This window comes from Pleurodeles waltl, chromosome 10 (genome assembly GCF_031143425.1).
Source record: "Pleurodeles waltl isolate 20211129_DDA chromosome 10, aPleWal1.hap1.20221129, whole genome shotgun sequence".
Taxonomy (NCBI): Eukaryota; Metazoa; Chordata; class Amphibia; order Caudata; family Salamandridae; genus Pleurodeles; species Pleurodeles waltl.
The window spans coordinates 77,366,007-77,383,216 of NC_090449.1; the positions used below are offsets into that span (position 1 = coordinate 77,366,007).

General features: G+C 41.1%; 1 protein-coding gene across 2 annotated transcripts in view; it reads right to left on the reverse strand.

Annotated features, from left to right (window-relative positions):
• Window positions 1–323: 323 nt before the first annotated feature.
• Window positions 324–17,210, reverse strand: part of RNF151 (ring finger protein 151) — a 49,279-nt gene continuing 32,392 nt past the window's right edge. For both annotated transcript variants that reach the window (XM_069209785.1, XM_069209784.1), the window contains 3 exons: window positions 16,758–16,903; window positions 5,997–6,093; window positions 324–3,510 (listed from right to left, as the gene is read on the reverse strand). In XM_069209785.1, coding sequence (XP_069065886.1) covers window positions 3,091–3,510; window positions 5,997–6,093; window positions 16,758–16,813 — 573 coding nt within the window. In that variant the 5' untranslated portion in view covers window positions 16,814–16,903 and the 3' untranslated portion in view covers window positions 324–3,090. The remainder of the gene's footprint in view (window positions 3,511–5,996; window positions 6,094–16,757; window positions 16,904–17,210) is intronic.

Here is a 17,210-nt window from a genome sequence, read left to right on the forward strand (position 1 = left end):
GATAAACCAATCAACAGTACAGTTTATATAGGGAGCACTTGCACTTTAGCACTGATTAGCAGTGGTAAAGTGCTCAGAGACAATAAACCAGCAAAAAAAGACCTGAAAAAAATAGGAAGAAGAAGGCAAAAAGTTTGGGGATAACCCTGCACAAAGGGCCATTTCCAACAGAGGTGAATACATGTTTTTTGTAAATCAACTCCAGATATTCAATCTTTATTATGATGAAGTAAATTTTACATATTTTAATATGAGATATTCAAGTATTGTGTGACTTTATTCAGTAAGAAATAACTGAGTGGTAACATTTTAAACATGTCATTTTTTTTAATGATGCAATTGAAAGTTAATGTATCCAAAATGAATTTAGAAACCTCAAGCAAATGATTTCAAAATACAACTATGCTACACAGCTTCATAAATCATCAAAAAAGGAATAGGAGTTACAATAAAGTGTTCTTTTGGCAGACATTTTCCTAGCCTGAAACCTCATAAAAATAGATGTCTCTTGTGACAACGTAAGTCCCTGATCTATTTAATGCTGCATTTGATTTTGAAAGATTTATATCCAATTCTGAGGCAAACAAGTATATATATAAAACTCAATCAGTTGTTCATCCAACCCAATGATGAAAGTCAAAACAATTAAAGAAAAAAGAGAACAGTGTTTATGATTATATAAATAAAGGACGATGAATTTCAACACTTGGAAAACTCCAATACATGATAATAGTTTCTTGCACGCAAAAAGCTTTTCCTTGGAATCCCTGTTTCATGTTATTCTGAGTTTCAGAAGTGCATTACATTTCAGAAAATTATATCTGAAGCTTCCAGTTGTGTGTAGGTACTACACCATCAAGTGCTGCAATCCACTATACACTCCTGTAATGATAATAAATGTATCCTCAACATTGTATGCATAATTTTCTAAGCAAACTTCAAATGTTGCAAAACCCCACTTGTCAACTGCTTAAGAAATTGTCAAAGCATCAGTCTGTAAAGAGTGCATTGGCGGAGCTTCATTGATTCCCTGTCAAAAAATGAATTGTGTTTAAAGCATTATATCTGGCACACAAAGCAATCTACAGAAAGGGGCCAGAGTACCTTGAAAATAAATTTACTTGGTACTCGCCAAAAAGACCACTTTGATCTGCTTTATCAAGAACAATATTGACTCCTAAAATTGAGAAGGTGACTTGCGATGGTCGTACTCTACTTGTCACTTCTAGAATAGATTGTCTTTGCCTCTGAAATGCCAAGAAAATGTACATTTTGTTTGCTTTCATAAGCAGCTAAAAACTTGGATGTTCACAGCATCCTTATAATTTTGGCTGATCTTCAAATCTGGCTGGTTAGATTTGCTGGGCGTAGGACGTTGCTAGTGTCAAGACGCCTGCGGGCATTCAAGTGCTTATAAATTCGAAAATCAAGTCATAATTTAAAAAATCTTGTTTACCCTAGCATTCTTCATGTCTGTACATCAGACAACAGCTTTAGCTATGTAAAGTAACTCAATATGTGGGTTTTCTTTGAGTTTTAGCATTTTTTCATGGTTCCAGATTTGATTATTAGGCATAAAAGAGCACCCACACCGCAAAAAAGGCTTCTACTGATTCACATCTGCACCCATTTGTGTAAAATGTGAATTTCCTCTTGTGACTGCTTTTGAGTATTGTGATAAAAGGTGGGCTGGTGTGACAAGAGGAATCTGACAATACTGACTAATGTGTGAGAAGGTCATTCAAATCAATAGGTATATAAAATATTTAGGATTATAAAATTACAACATTAATAGTGGAGATAAATATTAGATAGCAATCTGACTGATCACTTGAATTGACAAAAGCTGTGATATGTCATACTTGCCCTTGTATCAATAAACATAGACATTTCCTGTACTTTAAAGGTCTTCCAGATGAAAGATGCGATATAATTGGATGTGTAGAGAACACTCATATGATGATCCTCCTATTTTCATGCTGAAATGTTTTTAGTTTCATTTGGCAGAAGTAAATGGTGATGTAAGGAGATAATGAACGATCAAGCGGGCATCTTGATAAAGGGTAAGCACAGGCCAACAATAAAAGTGTAGAACACAAAATCTGAGTCTGTTACGACTGTAGAGAAAGTCTCGTTGAATAGAGTGATCATAAAACTCCCTTTAACCTGAAAAACAGGATAAGTGGTCTCGAAAGTTACTACAAAATTATGCAAAATGTATTCTACATACTGTCTTTATTTTCCATTTAGTCAACTTTTTAAAATAGCGCTTTGTACAATGAATCAGCCTGCATTACCTTAATTAACGTTCAAAACTCTAAAAATACTTCTAGTCTACAAAGCAAGCAGAGACTGACTGGCTTAGAAAGGTAACCTTGTGGAATGAACGCCCTTCCTCAATCCGGGCATTCGCTACATTTGTGATAAAAGTGTGATTTGCAGACATAACAGAGCTTATTATAAGGCACATTTCTAAAAACTGGTACTTTAGCAAGCAAAGAGAGATTTTAACATTTATGCTGCACCACATTTGCAGTGCTCGCTAGTTTTTCTCTGTTAGCTAACAAAGGTGTTTCAAACCCCCTCCAGTTGAGTGGTTCCAAAATAGAGTTACATTTTAAGAAACTTTCATAGGTTGAGCAATTTTGCAATTTAGGTTGAGCATCTTTTTGTTGCCTATGTGTGCGGGCATCATATATCCTGATCCAGGCTTTCATTTTCTATTCCATGTGATAGTTTGTAGCCCAGTTATTTATTTTGAAAGGCACCAAGGATACACCTTCTAGAATTTGGTAAATGAAATACAAGTTGGAAAAAATGTTCCCCAGTTGCATGGAGTTATATGATCACATTGGTCATAAAACGTTGAGGGAAAGTGAAAGATTTAATTATATAAGTTACATGCCTTGTGTTCGGACCAATCAGCTCTCTTGGGAACCTGTAGGACTCTATAGTCTCTCTACATTGTGTTTGAGTCTCTCTACTATCTTATCAGTGACCTCTTAGATTTTTTGCATCCAGACGATTGGCAGATTCTGTTCTCTTAGCTCTTATCACCTAGGTCACACCACTCTTGCCCCTTGGGTTGGTCTACCCAGAGACCTCATGGACACTTGTTTCATTGCTTTCCGGAATGTCCAAAGTTTCGCAGATCAGAAGGATCTGCCGGCGTATTTGTGCTGACAAGTTCTGTATCTTCCTGGACTTCTGCTTCAGCCTGGCAACCATCCTTCTGGTCTCCCGGGCCTTGCGCTCCCATTCCTCCTTTAACTCCAGGTAGCAGTTGTGCTGATCACGGTTCCAGAAGGTGAGTAGCGTGCCGCAGCCAAAGTGGCACAGCTGCTTCCAATGTTGGCAGGTGGCCAGGTGAGCATCCATGTCTTTGCGCACGATCTCAGCAGGGCAGCCCTCATTGAGGCACTTCAATAATGCAAACCCGCATGATGAAGAGTGCTCATCCATCCGGGATACAGGAAACTTAAGGGAGCATCCATGCTGTTCATATTGGCACTGAGGGAAATAAAAAAAGGATAAAGAATAAGAACAGGAACTTGGGTACCAGGACGTTAATGAGGAGGATAGTAACATGTACCTGTAGGTAAATTTCTACCTAAAAAGCATTTGTTTTCAAAGTCCCTGTGGCAGTGGTGCAACAAAACTTGACGGCCCCCCCTGCACAGTACATAGAGGGGCTCTCAGCCCCCCCCGGACTCATGCAGGAGCTCTTAGGCCAGAGTACTGTGCTGAAGGGGCCCTCTGGAGCACGGGCCCCCTGCACCTCTGAGGCTGCCGGGGCCTTTGTTATGCCAATGCCCTGTGGGTGCATTTATGCTCATGAAAGAAAACGCCTACGGTCGATAAAGGCTGCCTGGCCCCTTCAAAATACCCATTCTTTATCTACCCCTATCCTAGAGACGCTATGGCGTCTCTAGGTTTATCCAGGTTTCTCACTACAGTTGTCCTCTATTTTCAAATATTGCTTCAGATCACACACATGCCATTTGTTAGCAAGGAAAGTAACATCTTTTACTATTACCCACTTTGATAATGCTTTATTTACAGACCTGGTAAGTCTGCATGTGTAGATTTGGAAATAGAGTTATGAGTTTCCACCACTTCAAATGTGGCAGCGTAATTTCCTACAACTAAATTTAGGACCGAAGTGTTACTATAAGTCACTTTTTGCCTCTTTGTGGGCATTTCCACCACTATGGTGGAGAGCTCCTTATTGAAAATAATACAGAACTTAAAAACAATTGCTTTTAAATAAAAAAAACCAATATTAAAAAAATATTAAAACACCTTTCCATAACTCTGGTTATGACTACCACAGTAAGAATGTATAACAATAGCACCATTATAACTTAAAATAGTATTAAATGTTCACTTATTTTTTCTTTTCTTTTTAATTATTTTTCTATTTCTACTAAGTGTTATTTTTTCATCCCCACCTTTTTGGTGCCATAAAAGTTGAATATGTCACAACCTTGAATACAAGTTAGGCATTATCGTGTTGGTGGTGTACAGTTTTTTAAAAGAACTGATATCACTTACAATATATTTTGTTAAAATATTACTATATTTGTTGAAAAATTAACATTTTCATATCTTTAAACATATTGTATGCAATAAAGCTAATTATAACTTAAACTTAAGCGAAGTTTAAATTAAAATGTTATTTAATTTAAGTTATGTTATATGCTTCCTTGTGTATTAGCGTTATTCCCTGCCTCCATTGAGTTCTACAGGTGTGTATGGTAGTACCAGTGGTTGGTCAGGCATGGTGACTGACTTACTCCAAAGCTGGGATGAAGTACATTTGAGTTTTTTGTCAGTTGATCTAGTGCAACAGATTTGAATGTGTATTTTGTGAATTGCAATTGTCTTACATTCAGGTGGGTTTGTGTTTGTATTACATGTCCCTACGTAAGCACTTCTTTTAATTTCTCTTAACCCTAAACATTTTGTTGTAATTATTCAACCTTCCAACTTGCCAATCCCACCTTCACTACTAAATCCCATACTTATGTGTGCGGAATAGCAGAGATCTCCATGCTGAAAAGAATTGGATGACATCACGGGCCAGAGGAATGTGAAATGCATTCTGTTGTACAAAAAATAATACTTTTGTATCGTTTGTGAATAAGCTAATTTATGCGCTTCCCATCCTGCACTGCTCCTTGGGTTCATGTGTTCTGAATGCCAGACATCACACTAGAGTACAGTAGATCCTAACTGTCACCTCCTGGCCAAGCAATTTGTTGTCATTTGGCCCTGATGGTATCCCCTAACCGAAAATATAAATGAGGAATTTAGCAGCATTGCAGGGACAATGTTTGTGGGGAAATTTAAACTCATGAGCAAAATTCTCGTAGAAAAAAACTTCCTGATGTAACTTACATTGGTGTTTGGTTTCCTCAGAGTTATTGCATATGGCTTGTGGATCTGGCTAAAAATTGTGACTAATGTATGCACAGATCTATTTGTGTATTTTCTTTTCAATCTTTTTCCGAATCCTATTTGCACTTATCACTAAATATTAGCTCGTGACAAATGCGATCCAAAAATCAAGTAAATGGAATATGCTTTCAACTCTAAATCAACAACAGTGAAAAACAGGTGAAAATGATGTTTACACTCTTTTTTCCACTACTGTTGTGGTCTAAATGAGGCCCTTAAATGTGTATTTTTTTCTATGTGCCAGGAGGCTTAATTTTCACTTGACTAACATGGCGACCTGATTTCAATTTAACCCCGTGCTACAGAGTGTGACCACAGTGAAGCTCATGTTTGAAAAGGGTGAAAAAGCAACAATGGATCCAGTCACCCTTGATTAGGACCAGTCAACATTGATTAAGTTGAACCTGTAGGCCCTAGGATTGTTGTAACAGAAACAGACAGCAGAGCTATCCTTTCTTCATATGCTAACACGGGGCAGCATCCTGGGAGTTTCTTGGATGGAGACTTGCTTGGACATTGACACATGCGCACTCTACCTTGACTTCCAGTCTGTTGATTCTCTTGTTGAGTCGATGCATTAGGACCAGTAATCGCCCGCGGACTTCGGTCCTGCAGCAGGGGCACGTGTGCTGCCTGGTGTGAAAGACAGATAGGGGAGGCATTAATACCCGTCAGCATTTCCAATATTATCTAAAACACAGCTTATTGTGCTACATTTTACAGGGTTACAGAAAATGGCATGCATCCATTGTGCTGGATTTTTTCTCTTTGAATATTAAAGAATGAAGCAGTCAGACCTTGCTACTAACTCAATCTGTACCTTATGTCATAAACGTTTGATTGGCACAAAAATAGAGCTGATTGATTTTACACCCTATTGCAGTTCGTGTAATAGTGAAACGAGCAAACACTTTACTCCATTTTTCAAAATTAAAAGATGCAGTGTTTGTATTTATTTAAGAGTATGGAGGTAAATTTATGTTACATTTTTCCAAAGCAAGAGGCTGCTTCAACCAACTTGAAACTCATTTTTAAAAAGTAAGCATGGCTGTAGCGTGGTTGTATCTAGTAGTTGGTTGTTTGATTAAGTTGTCATTCACTGGTTATTAAAGTATCCTATTTTTTTTACAGTCAGTTCAGATTGTAAAACAAAAAACAATGGTTTTCATCTGAGCCATGTGCTTTTGGTTCATAGGATGTGATATAACTTACTGTCTGGTTTCTAGTAAAGCCACACACCATGCCCCCTGTCTGGCTTCCAACAAACCCACTGCAGTGCCCGTCGGGTCTCAGCAAAACTATGTATCATGGTCCCTGCCATGCTCCCACAAAAGCCACATACAGCAGTCTCTGACCACCTCCCAACAAAAATGTGTAGCCCAGTCTCTGCCATGCTCCCAGCAGAGACACATACTGAGTTTTCTGCTTGGCTCCCAGCAGAGCCGTAAACAACCATCTCCATAAGGCTCCCAGCAAAGCCGCAAACACTGGTTCCCCACCAGCTGTCAGCAAAGCCATGTACAGCGGTCCATACCCAGTGCCCCGCAAAGCCCCATCCGGTTATCATCATTGCGGGGACTCCATATTTAAAAGGCACACATATGAACTCCTAGTGCCATGTCTCCCTAGGGTCCAGTAAGCTGAGATTTGTGTAGTAACTGCTACTGCAGTAAAAATCGCAATTATGGTTTTTGTGATAAATTTGACAGGTCACGCCCACTGCTATTTATTTGTGGAAATACTGTGTATTGGAGGGAACATGCACATTGTGGTGAAATAAAAACAAAATTCTGCATGTTACTCCCCAAAAACTTGTAATTGCCTGATAATTATTGCACCTGATAAATTCTGACTCAGTGGAGTGGAGTCACATTTTAACACGTGCCATAAATATCACACCCCTTACCTGTCCAACTGAAATGAGGGCCTTTGGCCCAGATCACATTGCACGCGTGCTCCATTTACCTATAAGTATCACTCTTACTTTGTGTGGCTATTTTTCTTTGAGAATTGGAAAGGGGAAAAAGGGCTGAACTATGATACCATATAGGAAGTGAGTCTTCTGGTTGCAAGACGGGAATTAGACTATAGGAATTACAGGAATTACCATTTTAACTATAGAAATTGTTAATACAACATAGAGGGTGACCATTTCCACACTTCCAGAGCATGTGCGGCGGGCCATAATTATCATACTATATGAGGGTTCAGTTCCAAATCCCCACTGCATATCAACGTTCAAGGATCCATTTTAAGTTCTTCGTTCCAAGCTCCTCAGTCCCTCATTTGTTCTATCTTGGATACTTGAAGACTGTATTTTTCTGACTATAGGTATATGTTCTAGATTTTTGCCTTTCCTTGGTTCTGTTTTTATATATTTTTTGGTTGTTTATTTGATCCGAGAGGGGTTTTTAGGCATGTAATTTGTTTTTCTTCTTTAGAGGTATTGTCTTCTTTGCCTGGTTTCTCCATCTCCCCAGCAAAGTATATTTAGCATCGCCCCCACTTTCCTCGCAGTTACTTTGAAGGGCACTGGTGAGATACCATCCTTCCACAAGAAATATGGAGAAGATAAGAGAAGTGTGACCAACCATTAACAAGATGTCACCTTGGTCAATGGGCGTGTGATGTCATTTACAGCTACATGAAACTTGTGTCTCAGCTTCAGGCAATAGAAAAAAAGAGTGTGCACTGTTTCTCATTATACTAGCAGCATCAGAATATGCACATATTTACATGCATTGTTTGAGCAAGAACATATCGTAACTAATTTAGTTTGGAGCAAAAAAATTAAAAAGTGATCAATGACATATAAGAAATACGGGCAGGAAAGAAAGAGGAAGTTCATATATTTGCAGTATAACATTACTGTTTACCATTCAATAAAGGTGGGCCTCAATGAGGAACACACAAGTGTATATTTTTGATATGTCAATGTGTCCGGATCAAGGCAAATTGATAACTGACTTGTATGATAAAACAACATAAAAACCCCATTTTATGAGCTCACGGTTTGCATCCAAATATCCCAACCACTGAATCCATCTTACAGTGAGTGTACAACTGAGAAATGGTGTATGAATATATATTTTTTTCAAAATGTAAACCAGGGATGAGTAGGAAGTTTCACAGACAACTGTTTGCAAAGGATCTTTTACAGAAAGCATAAGCTCTGTCACAATTAGTCTCCAGACAAGAAGCACTAAATTTATATGGAGAAATGTTACCAAAATGTTTAAAATTAATTATTCCATGTGCAGCATAATCAACCAAAAGAATGAAAATCCTTGAAATACATTTAAATATTAACCAGAGTGATCCAGAATAGCCCATTGCAAAAGAAACAAAATCCTAAAGTTCACTTGGTAAAAGTCAACATAGAGCCCCTATTGAATCACATAGTAACACTTAGAACAGAAACGTATCCCAGCCTCACATGAGCAATGGAATAATAAAAGGACCATAAACTGCAGCACGCCATTTAGAGGATAATTAATAGAACTACATAATCATATAATGTGTGAGACAGAAATTGTGGTTTACTTTTTAAAATGCCCCTGTGGAAAGGTTATGTGGCTCAGACATCACGAAAATTAAATACCCGAATCCAATACAATAAATTCACAATTAGAAATAAGAAGTTGAAATCAAGTTTGGCCATACATTTTGTTAAGCAGGGCCATAAAGTTTCACAGTGTTGCTATCAAATACATGAACACGTTTGAATTTCAGAATGCGGAGGAAATATGCAAGGGCTATTGTTAAAACTTGAACTGTACTGGATGGCATTACTTAATGCTTGAGCCCCAGAGGTCTTAACAAAGAACAGAGTAGTCAAACATGTTTTTGAAAGAGGTGAAACAAAAATATGATACTTGAGTGATGTAACTTTCAAGTTTTCCTTGAAGAAAAATATTGAAATGCATAATTTCTGGCTCAATATACAGAAAATAAGAACCCTGAGTACTGTGAATCGCAGTAAGGAAAGACAGAAACAACAAACTCAAAAGTATAACGTCCCTCAAGCATACGCGTCTTATAGGTTTTTAATGATATGTTAAAAATGTGAAAAGATCTTAGATGGCGCAAATGGGATTGTATCATGCCATTTATTTGTTTTTCTTTATTATCGTATGACAAGCAGATTCATACTAATAAAACGATTTTCGAAACATTGTGAAAAGAGACATGACTATGGTTATCCAGAAAAAGGAATTAAAATAATTATTTCTAACTTAGGTGATTTTTTTAAAATATACCAGCAGCACTCATTTGTGAAACAATCTCTAGAAGCAGGATAGATCCAAAATGCATTATTATGAAATGAAAATGTTGGTTTTAGAAAGAGAATTTGAAAAACAAATTGCTCAAAATATGCTTTATGGAAATGTATAATTAAACAGAATATTTTTACTGAATTCATGTGTGCATTCTTACTGGAGGACACTTCTCAGACTTCATGTTGATTACATTGATCTAAAAACCCAAGGAGTAGTAGGAATATAAGAATCCCACAATAGTGAAAACACCAAACACATTTGGTGTGTTAGGACAAAGCAACCTTTTGTGATGCATTCATTCTACATCCTTTTCTGCTTTCATAGTCAGGAATGAAGCAAACACGTGTTGCTACTCATTCAATCTGTTCCTTATTTCATGAAGTGTCGACTAGCACAAAAAACCGAGCTATTCCTTTTGGCACTGCTATTGCAGCTTGTCTAATAGTTAACCTAGCAAACCTATTTTATTGTTGAACGCCCACTAAGTTGTAATTTTGTGGGTATGCATGAACAATTGCAAAGCTTTTTCCTTCACCCAATGCTCTTTTAAACTTCTGCCCAAACTTGTGGTTAGTGGTGCAGCCAAAGAGTTTCACAAACACATATATTCTAGGGGGTCTTGCATTTTTTCAAGAGGAAAAATGTTATCCATATGAAGAAATAAGGTATCCATACCCCATGCCTGTGGATTGTCTGCTAGTCGAGGACTATTGATCAGAAATTGCTGATGGGAGTAAGATAAGGTTTTTGTTACAGAACAAATGTTGTATAAGAACAAATGTCCCCAGTTGTCCCATCAGTGCCATTGTTTCTTTGCAACTGGCAATCCGCTGTATGTATCTCTTTTTGTCCTAGTTAGAGGGGGCTGCGATTCCAAGGAACACTGAAACCTTAAATCTAGTGTTCCGTAATGATACCCCTGCTGTATTTTAGGCTAGGAGAAATCCCAAAACCTGTCTCCTCGTAGCACAGTCTCGAGGTAGTAGACGCCCTGACCAATTTAGCCAGGGCTGTGTATGATGGCAATGTTTCATTAGTTTTGGGATGCGGTAGATTTACCTATGGAATATGCCTACAAGGTTCCCTTGTAAATTAAGCTCAGTGCCCTCTTGTATCAGGGTTCCGTTTTGCTCCGTTTTTGTTTATTTTTTATTGATGTTTTTTAAAGGTTTGCGAACATTGCAAATGCACTAGCAATGGCAAAGATTTGAACATGCATTAATAAAAGACTAAGGTGGTCATTCTGACCCTGGCGGTCTTTGACCGCCAGGGCGGAGGACCGCGGGAGCACCACCGACAGGCCGGCGGTGCTCCAATGGGGATTCCGACCGCGGCGGTAAAGCCGCGGTCGGACCGGCACCACTGGCGGGGTCCCGCCAGTGTACCGCGGCCCCATTGAATCCTCCGCGGCGGCGCAGCTTGCTGCACCGCCGCGGGGATTCCGACCCCCCCTACCGCCATCCAGATCCCGGCGGTCGGACCGCCGAGATCCGGATGGCGGTAGGGGGGGTCGCGGGGCCCCTGGGGGCCCCTGCAGTGCCCATGCCACTGGCATGGGCATTGCAGGGGCCCCCGTAAGAGGGCCCCTACATGTATTTCACTGTCTGCTGCGCAGACAGTGAAATACGCGACGGGTGCAACTGCACCCGTCGCACAGCTTCCACTCCGCCGGCTCGATTCCGAGCCGGCTTCATCGTGGAAGCCTCTTTCCCGCTGGGCTGGCTGGCGGTCTGAAGGCGACCGCCCGCCAGCCCAGCGGGAAAGTCAGAATTACCGCCGCGGTCTTTCAACCGCGGAACGGTAACCTGACGGCGGGACTTTGGCGGGCGGCCTCCGCCGCCCGCCAAGGTCAGAATGAGGGCCTAATTGTAGTCACATTAAGTGCATCTGTTGTTATGGTTACCTGTTCAAATGGTAGGCGTAAAATGGATCCCAAGGAGAAATGCCAGAGTCGACTCAGCCACTTCTCTTTCTTAATTGTCCTAGAACTTTCTCAAGGAAAAATAAAATATTTCCTCCCAGAACAGTCCGCTACAGGATCTACTTGTCTCTGTTGCACTGACTTCTGCCTGTACAAAACATTACGGAAGCAGTGTAGGCCTACCCTACCCAGCACACACTACAAGGAGGGAAAGTAGTCCCCGAGGTGACTAGTGGAAGTTTCATACTACTACAGTGCTGAACCAATTGAAAGTGGGCAGATGCCCCGCTGCCCAGGATTCAGAAAATAAGGAGACCACTCTAGACAAGGGAAGAAATATATTGACCTAGACGAAGGTGAACTCCCCCTACTTTTTTGGTCTCATAATTTCAGCTCCTTATCCCATATAGGTCACTGTGCTCCATGGACCACTGGTTACTTCAGATCCCCAGGACCAAAATGGTCTGAAGACAGAGCCTTCTCTTAAGCAGCTGCTAAGGATTTTTACAGGCTTCCTGTCACCATCTGATTTCTGACCTCACAGTTTTCCAAAAGATGTTTTTATGTTTTGTGCTGATTTCTACTGCATATAATGAACACGCCATGGTCTTTAACAGCAGCCATTTTGCATGCCCTTGTTGTACTAGGCCTGCACTCTACTCACGCGACTGCTGTATTCAGCCTCCTCTTCCTATTGGCACCCGTAAGTAAGAGTTCACAAATGACTAACTCACCATCTAAGAAATGTATATTATCTGTATCTTTTCAGGCTCTTCTCCGTCCTGCTCAAGAGAAAAAAAGAGACCTGCTGAAAATCCTGTTTAGAGTTTTGGTTTCTGTCACCTGTGTCTTTCCAGTTGCTGCTTATGTGCTGAAAATGTATAAAAGTGGGTAAACTGTGTGAGGAGTTTGCATTGCTTTGCTTATCTCAGGAGGCAAGCACGGTGTCACTCAGAGCATGTTTTTATATATTTTTGATTCAATAAACATTTTTAGACTTAAAGAGAACACGAAGACTCTGGTTTCTCCTTCACAGGCTGAAAGGGTCAGGGGAAAACCCCCGACAATCTGTCAAACCCCAATATTCCTAAGAATGAGGTAAGGATTTTCACAATGCTAGGAGCAAACTTGATGCTGAAGCATGCCACATTAATATAGGTGAGAATCCAAAGGGACTTCTCTCTGTGATTTAGAGCAAAATGAGAAATATGCTTTATTATTAACTGGCAAATAAAATTGAATCTGATTGCACGGTTTTTATAAACGTATCTAAATGTCCCAGAGAATTCATATGAGGAACTGTTCCCTGACACCCTGTAGGTAAATTTAATAAACATGGCCTTCATCTGCCTTGGTGTAAATCACTTTCTGGACTTGATAGGCAGTCGCTAGATGAGGTAACTTGTTGTTGGGAATATTCCCATTTATAATTTGGAAATGTCCCTGCATGCAGCTATTTGCTTTAGCTTAGCAGTTCTTAACCTTTTGACTTCTGTGGACCCCCTTTGAATCATTACTAGAATCCGAGGACATCCGCCTATGTCATTATTTGAAGCCTGAGACCCTGGCCTAAATAATTTCTATGAAAAGAACCTCAAAACAATACACAAAAATACAAAAACAAGTGTACACCAAACTGATGCTCAAATATTTGACTATTTTGTGCAATTAATAATCAAATATAGAAAAAGTGTTCATATTTTCATTGTTGTTTTATTATTTGTATGTAGTTTATTAATTTCTTTATTGATTAATTTTAATATTATTTAATTTTGTAAATCAGTCATGGACCCCCTGGGTAGGCCTCGCAGACCCCCAGGGCTCCTCGGACGATAGGTTAAGAACAACTACTCTGGGCACAGGACAATGATGGTAATTTTGATTATTCCAGACCCAGAGTTTCTTTAGTGAGAACAGATAATGATGACTGAGCAGAGTACGTTATCATGTGGCCACTTCTGAATATGTGACCATGAGTAAAAGTGGAAGTTGGATCAATGAGCCAAAGTGCCTTATCAATGTGTACTTTAACATTTCTGTACAGCTTACTATCGCTATGTGAGGTGCTGAAGCACCAGCATACAGGGGTATGTTTTCAGTATATGATCCTATGTGGGAAGTCATCCATGCTGTGGGTGATGTCCAGTGAGGTGCAGTTATGTTATGGGATGCAGTGCATAGAAGTATGATCGAAGAAGTATCAGAGACAAGCACACTGTTTATGATTTTCAGTAAGCGACTTTGACGAGTTTTGCTACTTCTTATAATCATAGACCACTTTGCTGATTACTTCACTTGTCCATTCTGAGATAGTTTGTTTTAAGTTTATGATCCTGAGCAGGCAGATGTGGGAGGGAGAAATGGTGGGGAGATTCACTGGAATGGACATAGCCTTATTGTTATATGAGGCATGCAGACTCTACATCTAGTTATACATGTTATACACAATTATATCCGTGATTCAGGCCTATGTCCAGATGTGTGATGGAAGGCATATTTGCGGCTGTGTCTCGTGATTTAACGCAGGGTTAAGGTGCAGCACATAAGTTGCAACTTATATAAGAACCTATCATGAAAAGTGCACAAGTTTATGGGGGCCATGCAGCTTAGACAAAAAAACAACCTCTTAATCCATCCCTGCCTGTCCAACTATCTATAACAAACACACAAGAATACACTGTTCCAGAAAAGATCAGAAATCCACTAGGTACTTCTATATCTAGAAGCAAATGCTCTCACACATCCATTGGATTTCATGCTTCATCATAGGGCTTGCTCCTCGTCAGACTTGATGGCTTGACGGCCTGAGACCACGCTATTTGACCCGGAGGACGTGTTCCCTTCGCACTTTTCGGGAGCGCGTCCTCGGGGTAGGTCTCCGGGCGGGGCCTGTCTTCCAGCGAGTGAGTACTACTGCTCCTACTAAGCGTTTTCTGGCCACACTTGTGCAGGATGATGTGGCTTTGGAGTACCACACACTTGCCTGAGATGACGTATGCTGGCTGGGTGTAGCCTGCTTATCTATGGGCAATTCCAGCCCGTTTTTGATCCCTCAATTGAGCAATTTGCTTTCTGTGCTATTCAGGATTTCTTTTTTGACCATTCAATTGATTATTTTTTATGAAGATGCTTACCAAGCTGCACAAGTATCTTCATGGATACATAAGAAAAGTTAGGGGGTAGTAAAGGTATTGTGCCTCATTAGGACCTACTAACCCACCTTATCATCAGAGATTGTATGTGTGTGATTTCAATGTGTAGATCATTATTATCCAGCGTCATGTCCATTCACTGAGCTCAGGGTGTACTCTTCTTGTATAAGTTTGGCTGATAATATTTCTCCCATACCTATGTAGATACTACAACAGTCCTATGGTACACTTGTTCCTATGGAGCCCTTGTCCCTAATTGAGGATGGCAAGCAGTGATTCTTCAGAATTTTTTTACCGAGCATGGCAGCACTTTGTGCTCTGAGTGCCACGTCACTTTATATAAACATTACGGCCCTCATTACGAGCCTGGCGGTCTGTGACCACCAGGCTCGCGGTTGGCGGGAGCACCGCCGACAGCCCGGCGGTGCCCCGCAGGGCATTCTGACCGCGGCACTTTGGCCGCGGTCAGTGCAGGAAAACCGGCGGTCTCCCGCCGGTTTTCCGCTGCCCGTTGGAATCCTCCAAGGCGGCGCAGCTTGCTGCGCCGCCTTGGGGATTCTGACACCCCCTACCGCCATCCTGTTCCTGGCGGTTCGCCCGCCAGGAACAGGATGGCGGTAGGGGGTGTCGCGGGGCCCCTGGGGGCCCCTGCAGTGCCCATGCCAATGGCATGGGCACTGCAGGGGCCCCCGTAAGAGGGCCCCGCTTGTATTTCACTGTCTGCATAGCAGACAGTGAAATACGCGACGGGTGCAGTAGCACCCGTCGCACCTTCCCACTCCGCCGGCTCGATTACGAGCCGGCTTCATCGTGGGAAGGTTGTTTTCCCCTGGGCTGGCGGGTGGCCTTTCGGCGGCCGCCCGACACCCCAGGGGAAAACTTGGAATACCCTCCGCGGTCTCTGGACCGCGGAGCGGTATTTCTGCCGCGCAACATTAGCGGGCGGCCTCCGCCGCCCGTCAATGTTGGAATGGGGGCCAACGTCTTGTTATGTATGTCTTTGGATCCTGAATTTGGTTGGTCCACATTTTGTGTCTTCTTTCCATGTGTCTCCTTCTACATTTGACTATCTGACGTGTAGATTTTTTGAGTAAGCGACTTCAGTTTCTTTGCATACATTTTTAGACACATTGTGGTCTTTCACTGTAGCTTAGGAGAAGTGTTTTTTGTTTTTTTGTTTTTTTATGTTTGGTCCTGATGAAGCGCCACTTGATCTGTATGGAGTTTTTAGGCATGAAACATGTTGACCTGTTGTAGTGGTTGAAGGTAGTTCCTTCATCCATTTCTTTTTTTCCTGGTAGAGTGGCTGAGCATTATCTCTTTTCCACTCCCGAGTACTTTTTAACCTTGACCAAGACCCTTCCTTGATCAATAAACTGTAGGTTTTCCGGAGGGTTTTGAGCCAATTTTACCCTATTTTCTCTCCTGTTCTCTCCTTGTCTGTAGGTTAAAATGTATCCCTACACACTTTAAACCACGGCACAAATTACCTGTGAAGATCTCCAGCAAAGAGCCCCTTATTGGGGGGGCCCGTCAGACATTGCAGCACCAGTCTGACGAGGAGCAAGCCCTATGATGAAGCATGACATCCAATGGATGTGTGAGGGAATTTGCTTCTAGATATAGAAGTGCCTAGTGGTTTCCGACCTTTTCTGGAACAGTGTATTCTTGTGTGTTTGCATCATTATTAGGGAGGCTGTACACTGGACCATTAATCTCCCTATCTCTCATAAGACTGTATACAACAATCTAGAACAAGAGCCATTTATTGTCTGGTGAAGTCACCTTGAGTCCTGGATTCTATTGCGACATCATTCACTGATGGTCACATATTAAACAGTGGTTGGCTTTGGCTATGACTGTTTTGTGGCTTTCTAGTGCTTTTGGAAAGAGATTAACAAAAGTGACATTTATCCAAGAACACAACTCCTCAACACCACCTACCGTTTAAGCCACTGTAGGATGCACTTCTTACAGAAGATGTGGTTGCAGGAAATCATGACTGGACACCTCAGGACCCCATGGCAAATTGAGCACAGAAGTTCATGGTCTGGGGCCACAGTGAAGAGATCAACATCATAACCTCCAATCTGTAGGCAAAAAAACAGACTTGTACGTTAATCCACGGAAAATGTCTTAACAATTGACCGCACACCCCCACTTGCACTGTAGAATACCCAATCTGCATTTGCTTTCGCACCAAAGAAAACCAATTTCCCTTTGAGATGCAAGCTACATGAAGATACTTCCATCTTTTCAGTCAGTCAGCAGCAAACCTCTTAAGTCCCAATTGTGATGTCTCTGGACCCTGCATTCCCACACCAGAACCCTAAAAACAGCCATTGACTTTTACCAGCTGCTACGTGGTCTCATTATTTTCCACAGAAGGGAGAAACT